General features: G+C 39.4%; 1 protein-coding gene across 1 annotated transcript in view; it reads right to left on the minus strand.

The window, feature by feature from the left end:
• Positions 1-15431, minus strand: part of grid2 (glutamate receptor, ionotropic, delta 2) — a 588027-nt gene that overhangs the window by 251574 nt on the left and 321022 nt on the right. The window contains exon 3 of the mRNA XM_036578447.1: positions 5573-5857. Coding sequence (XP_036434340.1) covers positions 5573-5857 — 285 coding nt within the window. The remainder of the gene's footprint in view (positions 1-5572; positions 5858-15431) is intronic.

Here is a 15431-nt window from a genome sequence, read left to right on the forward strand (position 1 = left end):
TGAAAAACAGGGAAATTGCCTGAGCTTATTAGAATTCTTACGGTATCAAGTCTTAGTGAGATCTTATTATCACTGCAGAAACACATATACCCAAACTATCCCTGCCACATTAGCTTTCACCAGTTCACTGTTAAATTATTTCAGAAGAAAGCTCATTATCTTCCAAATAACCATGCAGAAATTATATTAACAATTGAATCTATGGGCATTTTGCTACCAGTCTGGCATGGCTGCTGTCAGACTGTCATTTTGTATTGGTTGAAGAACGCTGTAACCCGGCCATCTGGCCAACATATATATATTTATATATAAATCTACCACTGCCTTCTTGGATGTGGATCAAGCCTGGTCTTGTTATAAATTAAAGTACTATTGATGATTTAAGTCATTTTACTAACTACAGTTAAAAGGGTGACAGTCACACATCAAACAATGAATATATGATTCTATCTGAAGTTTATATATTTTCATAAGCAGTACAATAATAGATGGCAGATGAGCAAGGAAGGTCTGACAACAAAAACAAAGCAAAGGCCAATGCAGTACATTGTTAAATTAGCAGACTTATGGCTCCTTTTCAGGCAGCAAAAATACTTTGTAAAAAATGTACTTTTGTTTCGAATTCTGGATGTCCTTGTGGACTTCACTTAGTTGACTTTATTTGGACAAGTGCATGGGGTAAATACTGGCTTGCAACGGGATTTTGCAGACTTAGTAGTTAAGTCCCATGAATCTTGATAAGGCGCTTCCACTCTGGCACCTTCATTTCTCCTCTCCCCATGTTTTGACCCATCTTCCGCTGTGGATTCTGGCCCTGCCTGGATCAGCAGGCCGCAGCACAACTCAAACAGCTCTTCAGATGAATTCTAATCACCTCCCGTCCAAGAAACATGCATTTGCACATATTTCCCCAGAGGAACTTGCCGTATCGGCATGATTATATAGAAAGAGATTGGCTTGTGGGAAAATGTACCCTATCAAATCAGTCACATCCCAGGTCACCAGTTACAGTACATAAAGTAATAGAACAGGTTTATAAATCAGTGGACTGGCAGATGCTGGCCAGGGCCAGAGTAGGACAACCCGTGGACCATGAAGAGTGAGTGCTGGGAGTCTTCTGCCAGTGCAACTAAAGCTGAAAATAGTGGACACTGGGGAAAGAAATCAATTTAGTAATGCACATTCCATTGTCCAAAAAGCTATTTTAGAAAAGGCAAGTAAATTCAGGGGTACATTGGTCCCTTGGAAAGGAACCATGACTAGAAGGCTATCTCCACTAATGCCCGAGAGATCCATCTTCTGAGTCAGTGGTCAAGCTCTCAGCAGGCTTAAGGAAGGGAGATGGGGAGGGCATCTCCCAGGCTTCATTATGGCAGAGTGAAGTGGTGCTTGGCCCCCTGACATTGCCGAAAGCAGATCCGTTTCTCTTTAGGGACGGCCACTTATTTATCCCAGCCTTATCCTGCTGCAGTCGAGCATAGCCTCCACAGGGACTTACAGGGAAGATGGAGTTCCTCCTTATACACAGCTGTGCCCTCTCTCTTTCTCTCTCTCTTTCCCTCACTAACACACACTCATACAAACACGTCCACATCTCTAATGCTCTGTCTCTGTCTCTACACTTAGTCTTTCTCTCTTTTTCCCCTTTCTCGCCTTTACTCACGTATGAACAGGCACTACATTCCGAGTGTTTTTCCACCCAAAAACACACACATAGGCCTGTGTCAATAAGAATCCTCTTATTCTGGTAACTGTGTGGAAAACAACCATACAAACACAATCAAACCAGGTTGAGGGGGGTGGTATTTTTTTCTGGTTTATCCAGTACACCGTTCAAAAATCTTCCACAGCTTTTATCAGAACTGTCACAAGTACAGATAATGCAATGTACAAAAACTACAAACCACACTGACGTTACAGTATCCCTTGTAGCTGGGAGGATAAGCCAGCAAAGTTTTTGACAGGTTTCAAATAAAAATGATGCAGCAGACCCATAATCACCTCTTGTCCAGTCTGTTTCACGTGAATCAGTCTGCTTTGTTTTCAAGGCAGTGGATATAAAGGAATTGCTGGTCTTTTGGGGTTAGCTTTTGCTTAAGATGTACAACAGACCGATGAAGGCTGGCTGATGAGTCGACGACTTGGTCAGCTACACCAGATATTGTCTCCTTGTCTGCTCAACAAGCCATGGACCAGCTGGTACAGATAGCATGAATGACTGTAATAATTTCCAAATTTCAGCAGTGTCTTACAGTCAGAGGCACGAGTGTATGAGACGCATGTATAAATCAAATGACCAGAGAAATTCAATGAACCTGAAGTTGGCATCTCATTTGAATTTCCTGTTTCACCTTAAATGGTGCAGTAGTTATTTTCAAGCACCTGTAAAGGTGGCAGAATGTAACCGCTGCTCAATTTAAGTTAGAATAGAAAATCTGAAAAGCCAAATTCAGATGCAACTCAACATTTGGCAGATTGCAATACTGACCTAGGCTTGTCTATATACTGTTCAGTTTTCTTTTTACTATTTTGTACAATAAAAATATTTCAGATTTACTTTAGTTGTTAAAAATGGCTCTTATTAAAAAGTAAATCGACATCCCAGAATAATAAGCCACTGTTAAACTTACCTTCGGCCATACTACCCACTACTAGCTTCACATTTAAATTCACACACTATTTCTACGTTTACTCCTTCATCAAGAAAAAGTGTTGCTATTTATGTTACTATTAATATCTCTGTATAATATCTGCTGATGCGTTCCAGAACATCACTGATGATGAGTCCAGAGGCTTCAGCAAATGTACATGCAGAGATACAACTACTACCGCAAATGCAAATACATTAGCAACACTTTCACTTCTGGTATTTTTATGACAGTCCCTAACACTGAAGCAGACCCAGCAGCAAAGAGAGTGGGAGCGTGTGAGCTGAGGCTTAATCTTTGTCACATAAAAGATCAATAAAAGTTGCAGATGTAGTATACTTTCACTTTTAATTTGGCAATGAAAGTGTAATTAACCTGGTAATGAATAAAAAAGAACTGTGAAATTCACACAAGCCTTTCAATGCTGGGGTATCTTCAGCCGCTTAGTCTAGACTGATTGTGCGAGAGCTGAGAGATAACATTGTTTTGTCTGATCAAGCCATTTCGTCTGATCTGAGCCAAACACATTTTGTCTGACGTCTGAAATAATCGATGCAACGATTATTCAACTTAGTCGACTAAATTCAACGACCAAATTAGTTGGCAACTATTTTAGTAGTCGATTAGTTGGTGACGTCATTATACGTCTTTCTCGCGCTCACTAGGGACATTTTAACATTACCGCTCACTGAACAGTTAACCACAGCGCGATGGCAGCCTCAAGAAAAGCCGACCTTAGCTGACATGGGAGCACATCCTCCATGCTGGAGCATCTGAAGAGGAAATTCGTCAGTCCACTGGATGAAGAAGATTAATCTCAGTAAGATACGCCGCGTCCCAAACCGCATACTAGCACGCTAAGTAGTGTGTAAAAATAGCGCATATACCATTAGAAGTGCACTCATTAGTCTAGTGTGTGAAGTGCAGAAGTGTGTGGTTTGGGGCGTGGTGATAGTTGTGCTAGCGAGCTAGTTAGATAATGTTAATGTTAAATTCCGTCCTACTTCATGTTGTGAGCTGAGCTGTAACATTTGTATTTCGAAATGCATGTTCTCTGGAATCTTTAATGGAGTTGGAAGAGAGAAGCTACCCTGTTCACTTTCCAGATATCGTTTACACTTTTAAACACTGCATCTTAAAGTTGAGGCCCCCGGTGCGAACATAGAGAGCGTTTCCAAACAAGTTTTCTGTTCTCCACGAACATTTAGCTCCACTCGCTAACAGTTTATGGAGGTAGTTCTCCGCGAGACACAAAGGGCATAGGGTTACCGCTGAAATGAAACTTTTCACAAATTCGTTAATTTAACTGTTCATAGAGAAGTTTTCCACAAACATTCGCCACTTTCCCATCCGCTCCATCAGAGCGCATCTCCTCTGCAGCGGGGAGTATCTGCTCTCAGAGGAGAGCGAGCCTCACAGGAGCACAGAGAGATGCTGACTTTCAGTAAAGACCTGTGATTGTAAAATTTAGTTGCAGCAAATGTAGACAGAGCACAGACTTTACACATCCTTGGTTATACATTTTTACAGGAAAAATACACTGGAGTTTTACATTTTTGTCTTTTGTATTAGCAGGAAAGTTCATTAATACAGTGAATTCTTGAATGTTATTCATCTTTATTGTCTTCATTGTTGGTTAGCAAATGCATAAAAGGCATAAAAGCTAATAGCTACATGAAAGATATTTGGTAATATAGTGATTCATAATCCGAATAATCGATTATTCGTTTTAGTAATCGATAGACTATTCGACTATCAGATTAGTCGTTTGTTGCAGCCCTAGTCTGAAATGAGCCGCTGCAGTCTGAGGATGTCCTAAAATTGTAGCACAGGTATAATATCTGCCTGTCTCAATGACACACAGTGCCCCCTGAATCTCCCTCCAAGTGCATTCAACTGCAACACTCAACAGCTGGGTTTCTACATCAATCTTATCTATGTTAGCCACAATAATGTGGTATTAATGTAAAACATCACATTACCCAGCATATTCACGTGTAGGAATCCTAATATCTTGCTTTGATTTGATTTGATTTACAGTACTGTGCAAAAGTCTAAGTCTGCACCTAAGTACATTGTTTGAAACCATTTTTCCTGGCAATAATTGTATAATTGCCTGTGGAAAAAAACACCATATATCATCTAATCACATGCAAATAAAAATAAATCCAGTAAAAAGTAACAATAATTTCTTATTTTGGAAAAAGCAGTTGATATTTTGTGAGCTAGTTTGATTTCAGGTATCTCCTGGGCACCCCCAACCGTCACAAAGACTTGTCAGATTTTATTGCCAGCACACCTGATTTAACTTACAGAAGCACTGATCAGCCAGGTATTATATGATAACTACAAGTAACACCTTGCTGCCACAAGGACAGGATTGAAAACGAACAAACTGACATACACAAAATCATTAATTACGGTTTTGATGTTATTTGTATTTATTCTAATATTAGTGTTTTTTCTGAGCAAATAATGCTTGCTGCCCAGATATGCAGTAGTATGAATTCTAATTTTCTCAGGTGCCAAAAACAATTGCACAGTATGGCAAATAAATAAAATAAATGAACAATGTTTTTTAAACTGGTGGTAAATGAGTTTTTACCATCAGCAGAGGCTGTTGTGCTTACTTGGTTAACCAGACACAGGCCTATACACAAAAATCTTTTTTTTTCATTCTGTTTTTTCTCTTGTGTTCCCACAACATGCAGAAAATAAAATAATACAAAATCCCCAACTTTTGCAGACCCAATAACGAGTCATCATACAAATAATTCCATACAATTTCTCCAGAGATGATTAGAGGGTGTTGACACAGAGGTCACTCAGAGTGGTTTATACATAATGTGTGTGATTACGGGGAGCCAGAATGGGTAACAGTAAGCCAACAGCACACTCCTTCCAAGCAGGTGGCTGCCTCTTACCATAATCCTGGTCGTAGAAAATAATGAACTTCTGCCAGGTGTACTCCATCACCACATGGAAAATGACATCGTTCAGGTAGACTGGCGGACGAACGAAGAGTGTGTAGTCATCAGGCTGGCCAGGGGTGGTGGGGGGACAACTAGAGCGAGGGGTGCCTGCCGGTGCCCGCTGGATAAACAGATGGGGGATGTGCATGGCATCTGCCAGAGACTGTAGAGAGCCCGCAGACATGCAGCCAATGGAGCTAACCAAAGCCAGGATACCTCTGTTCATCAGCTCACATGCTGCAGAGAAAAAGAGAGAGAGAAATGTTAGTCTAACAATATAAGGCTTATATAAACACCAGGAACAAGTGCACACATTCACACTTAAAAATAACAGTTCTCAAACGGTTCTTGGCTTACATGTATGGTTCTAGGTGAAAAACATACACTATATAAACAAACGATTTGGAATACACCTCTTCATCATTGAATTCAGATGTTTCTAATGATGCTTCTCTATCTGGCAGTCTGATGGACGAGTCTGAGTTTGGCGAATGCCAGGAGAACGTTACCTGCCTGACTGCATTGTGCCAAGTGTAAAGTTTGGTAGAGGAAGGATAATGCTATGGGGTTGTTTTTCAGGGGTTGGCCTAGGCCCTTTATTTCCAGTGAAGGGAAATCTTTAATGCTTCAGCATATCATGACATATCGGACAACTGTATGCTCCCAACTTTGTGGGAACAGTTTGGGCTGTTAAGCTGTTGTAGCTACAAAGAGGGGACCAACTCCATATTAATGCCTATGGATTTAGATTGGGATGTCATAAAAGCTACTGTATAATCTGTACTGTGTAATGTGTAGATGTCCCAATACTTCTGTCCATATAGTGTACAATTAGTATACAACTTTCACATTATGTGGAAGTTCCTTTAGCCCTATCAAGTGTCTCGCCAGCAATCCATTCTAGAAATTTGGCGACGACCCACTCTTTTAAATCTGCCATCAGAAGAGTTACTTCTAGTTCTTCGCATTAAAAATGGATTAAAGAACCATAAATGAAAAGGCTCTTTAGTGAAACAAAGGTTGCTCTTCTTTGTCACTTTAATTTAAAGGAGTGTTAATCAGAGATATTGGTATGGAGCGGACCCCAGCAGAGAATGCTGGATTGGACATCAGGGAAAAAAACAATGAATCTAAACCAGCCTTACAACATTCCTAGTTTGAAACAGCATACGCTCACATTGTGTGATGCGATCTTGTTCCTTCTTTATTTCTTTTGGGGTAGTACAGTGTTTAATAAGTTTTAGAATGATGAGTTTGAGAAGGTTTGCATGCTCATTTGAAATGAAGTGCTACAATGAAAAATTTTACTAGGTGGCACGGTGGCGCAGTGGGTAGCGCTGTCGCCTCACAGCAAGAATGGCCGGCGTTCGATTCCCGGCCGGGTGACCAGGGTCATTTCTGTGTGGAGCCTGTTCTCCCTGTGTCTGCGTGGGTTTCCTCCTCCCACAGTCCAAAAACATGCAGTCAGGCTGATTGGACATGCTAAAATTGCCCCTAGGTGTGAGTGAATGTGTATGTCTGTCTGTCTGCCCTGCGATGGACTGGCGACCTGTCCAGAGTGTATCCTGCCTTCCGCCCAATGACAGCTGGGATAGGCTCCAGTACCCCACCGCGACCCAGAAGGATAAGCGGTTTAGATGATGTATGTATGTACTTCTAGTTTTCAAGCTTGGCAGTTTTTAAACAAGAAGTATCAGATCAGCACCGGTTTTGGCATCAAGATTTCAATATGTGTCTCAATACGGGTATCAAGGTTTCAATATCAGTACCGGAAAAGAAAAAGTCTAATCTCTAATGATAATATAATGTGAATATACTGTTGCTGTCATAAGAAAACATTGTACATCCAAAGTGGTAGTTTAAAAGAGAAGGAAAAATATTTTTAACATCTGTTAACTTCAAACTGCCTTTCAACTAAATATTGATCCATTCATCATGAAATGGATAATGTACAATGTAAAGGTAGTTTACAATGGATTAAAAAACTGTTTTCTAATGACAGCAATGATGTATTGACAAAAGGAAGGAAATAAACAGAAAGGAATACATAAAACAAAAATTCATAAAGCAGAAATGGCCTCAGAAACACTAAAAGAACAGCTCCCTACAGCAAAGTAGTCATTTTCTTTGTCGGCTCGTGTAGCTCAACCTTGGGCAAAATCCCAAACCAGAAGCTAAGGAGCGAGTAATCAATGTGGCTTTTCTGTGCTCTTAATTACTACTGCAGAATAAAGTTCAAATATCATTATTTCTACTCCATTTAGAGACACATTTGCAATCCTACACTATTAGAAGGCAGTCTGCTGCTACTACTGCTGCACAGTCTGTGGCACTGAATATGCCTGCATGATACTGGGTCTCCGTGAGGAAAAAGCATAAGGTCAGTAGGATTGGATAGTACAACATACAGCAAGGTGCTTTACACTAAAAGCCACTAAGCACTTTGCATAAACATATCAATTATTCAAATGCATAGCTTGCAAAAACAGTCCAGCAATCCATCATTAGAGGGCACTAATGCCGCTACTGAGCCCTTTACATGCTCTCCTTTCTTCACACCTTCATTATAATCTACAGTAGTGACGTTGACAGATGTGCATGCAGTCGTGTACAGTAGGTTGTTTTACACTGCTGTCCTTAACTCTCACAAGTTGTAGTTCTTGCTGGCGATAACAAAAACGTTAATAATAATTAGTTAATAATAATAATAAAACAACTCTCGCTTTAGCTCATTAAAACAAGCAGAGAAATTCTGTTGACAGTGCAAATTCTAAACTTTGAATCAATACCAGTTTGGTGTTCGTAAGTGGCAGCGGAGATATTATATCATGTACTGAATTTGATGAAAAGTTGTTGTTGAGTGCACAGTCCTGTTTTGCAGGACATTTTCATCGCATAGAGAAAAGAAATGCCTGGGCTACATGTGAGATACATTTAAAATACATTGTACATCTGAAAAACATAATTGATAAAAACACTTTACATATATGTCTTTTCCATATGGTAATTTTTCCTTTTGCTTAACAAACTAAAAGTAAGAAGTCAGCAGTGCAGATTTGAACCTGTTGAATGTGAAGAATGTAAACAAATGTAACTCATTAGGTGATTACTTAATTACATGCGAATAGTAAGAGTAACAGAAAACCTGTTATTAGGATACAAAAAATGGTAACTGTATTCCGTTTTTAAAGTTTTTTTTACAGAGAAAAAAATGTAACCAGATTACAGACACATTATAAAAAACAGTGACTTTTCTTGCCTGTGTTCGACTTTACAAGCTACATTTGTCTGCTAAATGCAGATTTTGTTGAGAGTTTTCTTTTTTCTTTTCTGAGAGTTTATCGGTCATCACAGTGTGACGGGAAGAGGGGAGAACACAGACAGCATGCTGTGGTAACCGAAAAACTCCCACGAAAGACAAATAATCTCAAAACAAACACTCTATTTATTATGGCAACAGTGTTAACTTAATTGATGGCGCCAAGTTAAGCTACATTTCTCTTTTTTTATGTGGTAAATTTCACCTTTCTTTCACAGTTTCTTTATTCGGAGTGAGGTACATCCGTATTCATGTTAAAACAGTGTTAAAAGTTAGACAAACCAAGTTGAGATGGACAGATTTTCACATCCCATAGAAAATGAACCAAACCAAAAACACGAAACAAAGTCTGACTCATATTCAAAATAGACTCATATTGCATTATAACAATTGAACGATCTACACGGCTCCACGGAAATTTACATCATTCCCGTCAGTGCGGTTTAAAAGGTAGTTACTCTGCAGTACAAATTAGGAATGTAAAGTTTAGGGGGCACAAGAATCCAGTACTTTATGTTTTTATTCCAAACTACACATGCCTTACTTAAATACCTTATTAACACCACCAAAAAACAGACATACTTATAGCACACATAATGCACAGCCTGCACAATTACTTTTTTTTGCTGAATTAAACATATTGAGAAAAATTAAAACATGATGTGTAGTATGTACAAAAGTGTATAATATGTTAAATTCAGCAAATAAACATAAACTGTGTTTACTATACACGACTGTATAGTAATCCTTTGGCTCAGGTTGATATTTTTTAAGTGATCTGGACTGAAATACATTGTTAAAGTAACCTTCCCAACCCTGGGAATAGTGTGGCAAAACATTTTCTAGTTCTAAATGTAAGAATATTAGGGTCTTGATTACAATTTGCTGCAAAAGCCCATCTGAAAACAGAGCCTTAACATCCTCGTCCAGTCCAATAGCTATGTACCCCTTGACGCTCCATCCTCAACTCCAAAGCCATGTCAACCCCCCTTTTCCCCACCCTCCACCCTTCTTGCGCTCCAGGACACACAGTAGCGCTGATGCCAGACACAAACATTCATCTCGCTCGGCTCGTTTCATTCCTTGTTGCCGGACTTGCGGAAGGTGAAACATGGAGTGTGTCGGACCGAGCCGAGGCGCAAAGTAATTTGCCAACTGCGGCAGAAAAAGCAGGAGCGTCAGGCGCAGGACGCAGGAAGGTGAAGGAGCGTGGCCCTATGCTGCTGAAAAAGCAAAAAAGACCAAGAGAACAGGGCCATAAACACCAGCTCTAGCCCTAAAGTGACGGCTGCAGGCCACAAGCAAGCTTACTGTGGCTTTTTAAAGTCACCACCAAGTTCAAGCTGAAGCCAGAATACTAAGCGACTGCAGCAAATGGCCAAATTGTGACAGTGCTGTGTATGCTTAAACATGACCCTGCATGGTCAATACACAGCGGCATTCAAAGACTATAGAGGCTTTGGTGATCATGAGTAAATTCAGCATTTAGTCATAAAACCGAAAAAGTAGAAGCAGAAGAAAAGAATATAATATAATTTAGCCTAGTACTAATCTCAATATGTCATCATATAAAATCAATTTGAACAGGAATGTCATAGATGTCTTGGTTTTCCTTGAAGAAATAGTTCAGACAAAAATGCTAATGTTGCTAACAGTGAGTGAAAGTGAGGTGCTATCAGATAACACTATGCAAATGACCAGTGGTGAACCATGACTATTAGATCTAGGCTTTCAATTTAGGCCATAAATGCCAAAACTCATTCAAAAAACAAGAAAAAAACAAAACAAAACAAAAAAACCCCTCTGTGATACTACTCATTTCTGCTAGCACCCCTATAGTATCTAACAGCATGCTACCACTAAGCTAATGCTGACGCACATGAACATTTTTGGTCATTCTAGATTAAACACAGACATCTTAAGCTTTTAAAAGACATTCCATACGTTTTTTTCTGAAGCTTGCAATAGACATTAACATATATTTTACCTTACATGATGCAATTTTACAGTGTTTACACTGTTTCAGTAAAGATCCCCGGCAAAGACCTGACTGAAACCTGTTTAAGCTACCACTTACATTCACAGTCAATGATGTATCTAGGACTTCCAAAACGCCTAGAGTGGTGTTTTTCTCACAATATTTGAACCTATCATTGTGAATCAAAAATGACTGGTTGATTCCACTGTCACTTATCAATTATGTTGTAAGTTAAGGCCTTCTGTCCACCTCCTGAAGCCCTAACCAACAGAAAAGCTGCATGGGCTATTGCTACCTAAATACTACAGGTGAAAAAAATCTGAATAATTTTCCAGTGGATGTTTTTAACCCTTTTTGTCTCCAATCAAAATACTTTTCTTCTAATCACCAATATGACACACTCAACTTGAGCAAACTAGCCTTCCTTTTTTAAAAATCCCACCAAACAACACATTTCTGAAAAGTAAAAAATGTGCGAAACTGTAATTCTTTTGCTTGTCTAATACGAACTCTATCTGTCAGCCCTGAAAAACGTGAGACATAATGAGACAAATCTTCAGCTGATCCCTCAAAAAAAGAGTGCAATTACCATGACAACCTCGAAGCATATGCTGTAATTCATTAAACTAAATGCCATAATTCTTCCCCCTCTAATGTAAACTCGGCAAAGATTAACTGTCAATCAGCTCCACAATACGTAATAATGAGTCGAAGCCTTTTCAGTTGATCCTATGAAGTGTTCACTTGCCATGACTACCTCCAAGCATGTGCTTTAATTGACTAATTGCACAACTTTTTAAGCTGAATAAGCCTACCTCGAGTTAACAAGATTTGCTTTAACGAGAAAGAAGAACGTTCGCAATGCTACATTAGCCCTGTGTCATGGATTGGACTGGCTGAAAACTGATAGGCTGGCTAATCCTTCCTTATTAAGGCACTATTGTGAATTAGTGCCCTGATCCTCCTGTGAACCGCGTCTGTGAGACTCCATACTGGCCTCATCAATTGATCTTGCTAACTGCGTTAGCATAGGGCACCATGGAATGTTCATTACAAAACGGGATTACCATAATTAAACCGCTGATTTGATTTCACTTGATTAGTTTACATATTAAATAATTAATGCGGTCTTATTAAGTCTTGCATCTGACATTCAAATGTAACAGCGGCTGAAGTGAAACAAGTAGGCATGGTGATCGACATTAAATATTCAGTGCAGAATCAACCACTGGCTATGAGGATGAGTCATAGCAGGTTCATCCAGTGGTCAGCCTGTTAAAGTCTAGTTCATGAGAAAAAGTAAATGGAATGAGAAAAGTTTGTTCACACACAGGGTCAGAATACTGTTATATGTGCTATATATGCTGATTTATTACAAAGGCACACAGTTTGGCCACTCACGCTCTTGAAATTCATGCTAATTCAGTGGAATAGATTGGTGATACACAGTAATATCAGAATAATACTGATGATTTTTTTGGTACTGACAGATAACTGCCAATAATAACATCAATAATACTGATCTGCAGGATTGGGAGAGTTACTTTACAAATGTACTATGGCACAGATTACTGATTACCTGTAATCAAAGTAAAGATCAATCAGGTAGACCCCTTTTGAGAACTCTTATTTACAGGAATTATAAATAGAGGCCATTCTAGACTGACTAGCCTTCATCTAGCAGCTAAATGGCCTGTATTGGCCCGTAATGCTTCATATTTGTCTGTCATGCTTAGACTTAGAAAAAAAAAACTTTTTATATCAAATCCAGTGAATGTGTTTAGTTTGATGTGCCATCATCCATATTTATTCTGCAATGTAACACTTCAAAAAAATAAAAGAATTGAGACCAAGGACTCACATATTGTACTGGCTCATAACGCTTCATATTGGTGTGTCACGCTTAGACTTAAAAAAAACATTTTATATCAAATCCAGCGAATATGTTTAGTCTGATGTGCCATCATCCATATTTATTCTGGAATATAATACTTCAAACTCACTCACATATTGTCATTCTGGTTGGAAATCTCTGTCATTATTCCAGCTCCTTAATAAATCTTGCTTTAAAGAAAACAATGGCTGTAGACCAGCTGTTTTCGATATCAGTTGTTGAGAAAAGTTTTGAGAGGTACATTGTCATCTTAATGAAAGCAGAAATCAGCTGTCTGTTAGATCCCTTGAAGTTTGCGTATAGGCATAAACAAAGCACAGATGATGCTATCACAAGCTTCTGCATCTTATTTTCAGACATCTGGAGGATTCCAGATCATGTGCATGCCTATTAGTTAATTTTAGTTCTGCATTTAATACAATATGGTCTCATTTGTTGATTAGGACGTCTAGAGCTATTAGTGCTGTTTCACTTCGTCTTACCATTTCAATGTAATTACATAACTAACTACATTGTTAGTTATGAAGTTAGTTACGTATTGAAGTACTTTTATGTTTAGTTTATATGATGCATGCGTTATGTATTTACAGATCTGATGACAATGACAAATAGGTGGCAAAAACAACAAAAAAGACTGGAAGCACAATGACTTTTCATCATATTCAAAAACACAATAACATATCTTATTTTCTAGTAATAAATAGATGTAGCATTGAAGGTTTTGGTACCATTCCTTTCTAACTAAACAATGTACTGGAGCACAGGTTTAGGCTGTTTACACTGAACTCTAATGAATGCAGAAGAACATGTTTAATGCACAAGAATAGCAGTGTGCTACTGCAAAATAAAGAAATCTGTACAGCAGTGTGATGAGAACCATCGTATTCTGAGCGCAAAAAATGACAGAGGAGATGGCTTCTGATCCCTGGGGAAGTAGCAATCACAGGCCGGTAGTTAATCATAATGAAACCATTGCTCAAGTCTCTTCATAGGAGTTCCCCAGCGTGTACACTGACATGGAAGACTCACGTTGAGTCTCTGCTTTAGATTATAGCCCAGACTGCATTTATTACCCAGACTTGGGCTGTGGAGCACAGGTTCATGATACTGTTTTATCACACTGTCCTGGTGAGTATCATAAGATACAGTATCACAGTCTGGTTTGGTAACCTTCCTTCTCAGCTAAAAGCCAAATTAGTTCTCTTGTGCGGACAGAATAGAAGATTATCAGAGTTAAGTAACCCCCCATCCCTTCAGTCCATTTATGAGCCAGTCTGTTTTAAGCAGATAAAAGCTTTCTAACCCAGCTCATATTCTGCAATCAGAACTGGGGAGAAGATTTAGGAGACCCAGGTGTAGGCTAAATGGGTTCAAACATTTCTTTATGCCTACATCAATCAAGCTCCTTAATGCCAAGAAGTGAAAAGTGTTGGGCTTGGGGGTAGTGTACTATTGGAAGAAGCGGCTTACAGAAGAGTTCTGTACAAACACACAGGACAGGCTATTCATTGAAAGTGGAGGTGGATTTCTATATATACATATGTACAACTGGAGGATACACATCCCCTACACACTTTTACACACATATCTATACACTCTGACTTCGGAGTTTAAAATTTTAATACACTGTTCTGTACCTAAAATTTATTGATTTTAACACTGCACTGAAATTGTTACATCCTTGGCTACAACCTCAGTGCTGAGATAATATCTGGTCATGTGGTGATCCAGTAAATCCGTGCATTTCTGAAAGAAATCATGGCCACGCTAGACCAGCTTTTCTCTGGGGTATGCGGTGTTAAGTGTTGTCCCATGTCTCAGCAGCACCACCTGATGCAGCCGTAGCGCAGTCATAGCTGAGTGCCGGTGTAGTGACTGCGGAGTGCTTCTGCAGAAAGGCCCCATTTACTCTTGACAGGTGAACACGACAGAAAGCTCAATATCATGCTCTACTGCCACCATGGTGCTCAAGCATTCTTTCTCAGTGTACTTCCCTCCCTCACACACCTGCATTACCTGTGTTAGTGTGTACCGCTTTCTTCCAATAAACATCTCTCGCTGTTCAGCAGCACCCACAAGCCTTTAATTACTATGCCACAAGCTCTAGACCTCATAACCTGAAAACCTACTGAAAAGAGCTACTGGCACTTTTACTCTCTTTTCAAAAGTATCTTCACAAACATTTAATATTGTTTAATATTGCATTTAAACAGGGTATATCTGTCTGTGCTTAATATGTGCTATGTGCACGTCTTTTTTATGCAATTATTATGAAATATCCTGTTGGGGATTAATCAAGTATTCAAGTAAGGCATGTAATAACTCTCGCTAGGACGAAGCAATCTGAACGAAACAATGTGCAATGTGCTCCTCAGTATATGGAGCTTCGAACAAGCCAGGATGCCCCTGCATCAGAGCGATGAGGTAGATGCCAGACAGCCGTCGCAACGTTTAACCTCCATTTGCAACTTCCAGGGTGCATACCCCCGTACCCCTTCACTCAGTCACTCGACTTCTCAGCAGGATGGTGGTGTCCAGTATACAGTATGCTAGGAGCACGGCAGAAATTGAGTCCTTCTTCAGCAACAGCGTAATTTCAAAGGGCTTTGGCCACCCCGGT

Source organism: Colossoma macropomum, unplaced genomic scaffold (assembly GCF_904425465.1).
Source record: "Colossoma macropomum unplaced genomic scaffold, Colossoma_macropomum, whole genome shotgun sequence".
NCBI classification, from domain to species: domain Eukaryota; kingdom Metazoa; phylum Chordata; class Actinopteri; order Characiformes; family Serrasalmidae; genus Colossoma; species Colossoma macropomum.